This window comes from Tachysurus vachellii, chromosome 14 (genome assembly GCF_030014155.1).
Source record: "Tachysurus vachellii isolate PV-2020 chromosome 14, HZAU_Pvac_v1, whole genome shotgun sequence".
Lineage (NCBI taxonomy): Eukaryota > Metazoa > Chordata > Actinopteri > Siluriformes > Bagridae > Tachysurus > Tachysurus vachellii.
The window spans coordinates 3,403,472-3,408,471 of record NC_083473.1 but is presented as its reverse complement, the minus strand read 5'-3'; the positions used below and the strand labels follow the sequence as shown (position 1 = coordinate 3,408,471).

The window sequence follows — 5,000 nt, the reverse complement described above, 5'->3', positions numbered from 1 at the left end:
TCTCCAGCCACTGTGCTTTCTTCATCGCTGACGAGGAAGAGGAGAAAGATGAAACTTTCACTTTAACTCCCCACGCATACACGATGCCTAACACGATGCCACAACCAGACAGCAGCTGAACTCACTGATCTGATCTGAGAACTGTCGTCATGGGCATATGAAATAATGTGATTTACAGGTTAGGGCTTGGATTAGCAAAACAAGCTAACGACGCTAGCTCCGTACTCTCAGCAGAGACGTCGACGATCTGTGTGACTTCAGGGAATGATTCCGGTAGACTGTGACTGTATATGACGTAAAGATAAGATGTTAGATCCTTTAGAAATGTGAGTTTTCTCTGAATAAACAGTATAAAGCTGTGAGTGGGTGATATGTCGTACCAGCGTGATACGTCGTGTATAGATTTACAGCATCGTGGTTCGTTCGTTACTGACAGATAATCACTTTTACTAACCGCTTGGTCCCGGATCGTGATCGCACTGAGCGCTCGGAGCTCATCGCACCCCTGACTGAGACGACTGCGAACGAGAGAAAATAAAACCTTGCCTTTCTGCCTGAAGCCTGTCTCGGTTCCGCTTTCACTTCGTGATCAAATAACGATTAAAATGCGATCAAGGTTTCTTATTTACATTTCCCAGCATCCTGTGCAGCAGCTGCTGGAATTCTCCTTGAAGGAGAAAAAAAATCTGATACGCCATAGAGTTATTTCCTGTTTTCCATCGCACTAACCGTGACAACACACACACACACACACACACACACACACTGGGGTCAGGCCAGATGGGACTGAGGAATGCAAACCTCCCTTTGGAACTGCTTTGATTTACAGGAAGTTCAGCTCAGCCGAGTACTCCGTGTGTCCATCCTTCTTCCTCGTGGACTTCCTGTTACGAGCGTGTAACTTTTATACGTTTCATATAACCGGCCACTTGCAGGAAGTGGATTTTTAATCAGAATTTTTTAAATTCTCAATTTCTTTAGCCTTTCATCTTTACAGAGCTGTATCCTGCTAGGTGTCTCGCTAACTAGCCGGTGTTCTGATTAGTTAGCCTAAGCATAGCTAGCTGGAACGAGAACGGGTGAAATGAAACTCTGGAGCCGCTGAAGTGATAAAATAATTAAAAAATATTGCTAAATATTAGGGGGTCACGGTTGCTTAGTGGTTAGCACGTTCGCCTCACACCTCCAGGGTTGGGGGTTCGATTCCCGTCTCCACCTTGTGTGTGTGGAGTTTGCATGTTCTCCCTGTGCCTCGGGGGTTTCCTCCGTGTACTCCGGTTTCCTCCCCCGGTCCAAAGACATGCATGGTAGGTTGATTGGCATCTCTGGAAAATTGTCCGTAGTGTGTGATTGTGTGAGTGAATGAGAGTGTGTGTGTGCCCTGTGATGGGTTGGCACTCCGTCCAGGGTGTATCCTGCCTTGATGCCCGATGACGCCTGAGATAGGCACAGGCTCCCCGTGACCCGAGGTAGTTCGGATAAGCGGTAGAAGATGAGTGAGTGAGTGAGTGTTAAATATTAGAGACTGACACTGGAGACTCCTTCAGTCAAATGTTAACCAAAAGCTTTGGACCGATCAGAGTTCAAAATTCTACAATTTGGTATAATTCTATAGAAGTATTGGACATCATTTGAGTTTTTCCTCTAGAAAAATTCTAGAACATTCATCATTTTGTACAAGCATCATTCTGTAGAATATTAGAGATTATTTTGAGGACAAAACGCTGCAGTCCTTTTAGCTTTACGTGTTTGTTAGCTTAGCCGTTCTGAACTAAAGAAAGCAGCTCGGGTGAACAGAAGAACGGAGTCTAGGGGATATTAAAACGTTCCCTTTCATCTGCCGAGCAGAGTCGGCTTTCCGCGGCGCGTTTCCTGGGATTTTCGCTCCCCTAAAGAAAGATAAAGGGCTTTGTGGAGCATGAAGACTTTAAAACGACTGCAATGCAGCGCTAGAAGAGCCAGATGTTGGGATTTTATAGAGTTTCAGCTCCTCTAACAGCTGATAAACATCAGGAACATGCAAACTGACGGATTATTTAATTCCGTTTTATCCGAACGGTTATTTTTCTTCATGTTAAAGGAAGACCTTAATATGGCTGTGAGGTGTAGATGTCCTTTACGTCAGGTTTCCATTAACATCATAAGCCACGAGGCTGTCAGTCATCTCTGAACTTGGAGTTTACGTAGGTCTCGAACTTGTAAATGGTTCAGTCTGTTTTTACATCCTGTATAAGTATTTTCTTCAGCTTGTCAGTCTGAAACCTCTATTAAATACGAGCTTTGCATTTAGCTACAAAATGAAATCTCTGGCAACATCATCAATTGTAAACATGATCATCGTCCCTTCTTTTTTTGTTTTTTTTCTCTGTAACAGGTATGAAAGAGATACTCCTGTGTTTTTAATCCCCGCAGGATCGTTCGCTACGATCGCTACTAAAATCTTGACATCCACTACAAATGTGGAGGTGAAACAGCTGTAGATCTTTTGATAAAAGGTTTTGTTTTCAGTAGGACAGTCGCCACAAAACAGCTTTCCGCCTGTACGACGTATTCCCTCGAGCAGCAGCGGATGCCATGACAGACCGCGGATTCTACTCGATCGTCTGCTTCGTACTTAATGTTAAAAAAATTTAATTAGAAAATTAGACCTAAAAAAAAAATCACAGCTATTGTGAACATTAAAACTAAAGAGTTCATTAGAACACAGAATTCTGTTCAGTTGAATTGAGTTCAGCAGAATTGACCTGACTGACATGAGAACGGAGCTGAATTGATTCAGTTCTGTTCGTTTTAGTTTAGATAAGCTGAATTCAGTTCAGCTAGAAGTGAACCGAGTTTAATTCGGCTGAGTTTGAGTTTCAGCTGAATTGAGTTGAATCGAAAGCTGCTGAGTTCGGTTCAAATGAATTGAGCTGATTTCATTCATTCATTCATTCATCTTCTACCGCTTATCCGAACTACCTCAGGTCACGGGGAGCCTGTGCCTATCTCAGGCGTCATCAGGCATCAAGGCAGGATACACCCTGGACGGAGTGCCAACCCATCACAGGGCACACACACACACACACACTCTCATTCACTCACACAATCACACACTATGGACAATTTTCCAGAGATGCCAATCAACCTACCATGCATGTCTTTGGACCGGGGGAGGAAACCGGAGTACCCGGAGGAAACCCCCGAGGCACGGGGAGAACATGCAAACTCCACACACAAGGTGGAGGTGGGAATCGAACCCCGACCCTGGAGGTGTGAGGCGAACGTGCTAACTACTAAGCCACCGTGCCCCCTGAACTAATTTCAGGTTACTTTAATTGAATTCAGCTGCATTTCGGTGATTTTTCTCATTCAGCCAAACCGAATTGAGCTGAATTAAGTGTACTCAGTTAATCTTAGTGACACGAGTAGAGACGAGTTCAGCTGAATGGAGTTGAACTAAATTGGGCTTCATTTAGCTGATCTAAGCTGAGTAGAGCTGATAATTGAGTTAAAGTGAGCAGAACTGAGCAGAATTCGGTTTAGTTTATGTGAGTTGAGTTCAGCTGAACCGATCTGTGTGAACTGAGCCGAGCTTAAGTCGAGTCCATTTCAGCTGAATAAAGCTGAGTTGAAATGAATAAGATTGAATTAACATAAATTAAAAGAATCGTTTCAGTTGAATTTGAGTGAATTTATCACTAATCATTTGTGACAGGTCTCTGAATCCCTAAACCCTGAATTCTAACAGAATCAGCTGGAATGTAGTGTTTGTTTTTACTACCCTCCTGATCTTAATCCCGCTGCTGGAAAACACTCAATTCGTTTTCTGTGATCCGTTAGCTATCCGACGGTAAAAAGACCAGGTCTAAATGCCCTCCGAAACGTTTTGGAGACGGATATAAATCCGATGGTACAAACCCCTTCAGGAGGAGGTCTGGGACGCATTTCAGATGAAACTGGACAGGTGTAAATGAATGTGGTTGTTCAAGCCACATACGTCAGCGCTATACTCCTCCCAAACAGGAAGTACGTCACTCACAGGTGACTCGCGAGTCGTGCATCGCGCCGGAAACAAATTTGTTTTCTGGCTCCGATCTTTCACCCAGGCGTCTCGTAGGGTCTTAAAATGCGCTGCTGCAGCCAGCGAAAATGCAGCAAACAGTAAATGCTGTTTTTTGTAGCAACCACATACACCAAAGTGTGTTCCATTTCAATTACCCTGGAAATGAGGTGAAATATATTTACATTTTGGGCGGGAGTAGAAAGATCGGATCGATATCCGATTCGCCGAGACGCATTTATGTGGTCTAATGTAAATGGAACAGTTTTAACAAATCAGATAGCTATCGGATCAGAGACAACACATGAAGTGACCAGGTGTAAAAAGGCCCTTATTTATGATAATTTGGCCAAAAATACCATATTTTCTGGAACAGTGTAAAGCGTCTACCGTAAAAACACAAAGAAATCTGAATATTATAATGAGGCTAATTTAAATAATGTAACACATATAATACACTGCGTAGGTAACACAATCTACCAGAGATTGCTTTCAGTCAAGACAATACGGTGAATCACATGAAGGAGATGAAGGAGATCTGATTTAAATGATTCGATTGAAATGATTCACTTTCGATCGATGAAACCGACACCGTCACGTCGCGTCGCTTCTCTTACCTTGCTCCTGTGTTCTCTGTTCTGAAGCATTAAAAACAACGAAGAAGATATAAAACAAATGACGACGGCGTACGCACAGTTAGACACGGTTATTTTATCATGTGTAAATATATTTACGTTACGTGAATAAAAGGTCAGACTGAGCTCTTACCCAGGTATTTGGCTCTCTCGTCTCTCCTCTGTTTAGCCAGCTTCTGTTTCTGCTCCGAGCTCATGCCATCTGTGTTACGGCAAAAAAAACATTCGAATTAAAAACACATAATAAATCCAGCGTATAAGTAATAATAACGATAAGCCGTTCAACAGAAATCTAGACATTAAAAACCCCCCGGATGTCTCGT

General features: G+C 43.0%; 1 protein-coding gene across 6 annotated transcripts in view; it reads right to left on the bottom strand.

Moving 5' to 3' along the window:
- Positions 1–5,000, bottom strand: part of map7d1b (MAP7 domain containing 1b) — a 46,148-nt gene that overhangs the window by 18,831 nt on the left and 22,317 nt on the right. For 4 of the 6 annotated variants that reach the window (XM_060886503.1, XM_060886506.1, XM_060886505.1 and 1 more), the window contains exons 3-5: positions 4,811–4,879; positions 4,660–4,680; positions 1–27 (exon numbers count right to left, since the gene is read on the bottom strand). The exon at positions 1–27 is cut by the window's left edge and continues 137 nt beyond it. In XM_060886503.1, coding sequence (XP_060742486.1) covers positions 1–27; positions 4,660–4,680; positions 4,811–4,879 — 117 coding nt within the window. The remainder of the gene's footprint in view (positions 28–4,659; positions 4,681–4,810; positions 4,880–5,000) is intronic. The other 2 variants (XM_060886504.1, XM_060886508.1) reach the window with 1 other exon arrangement.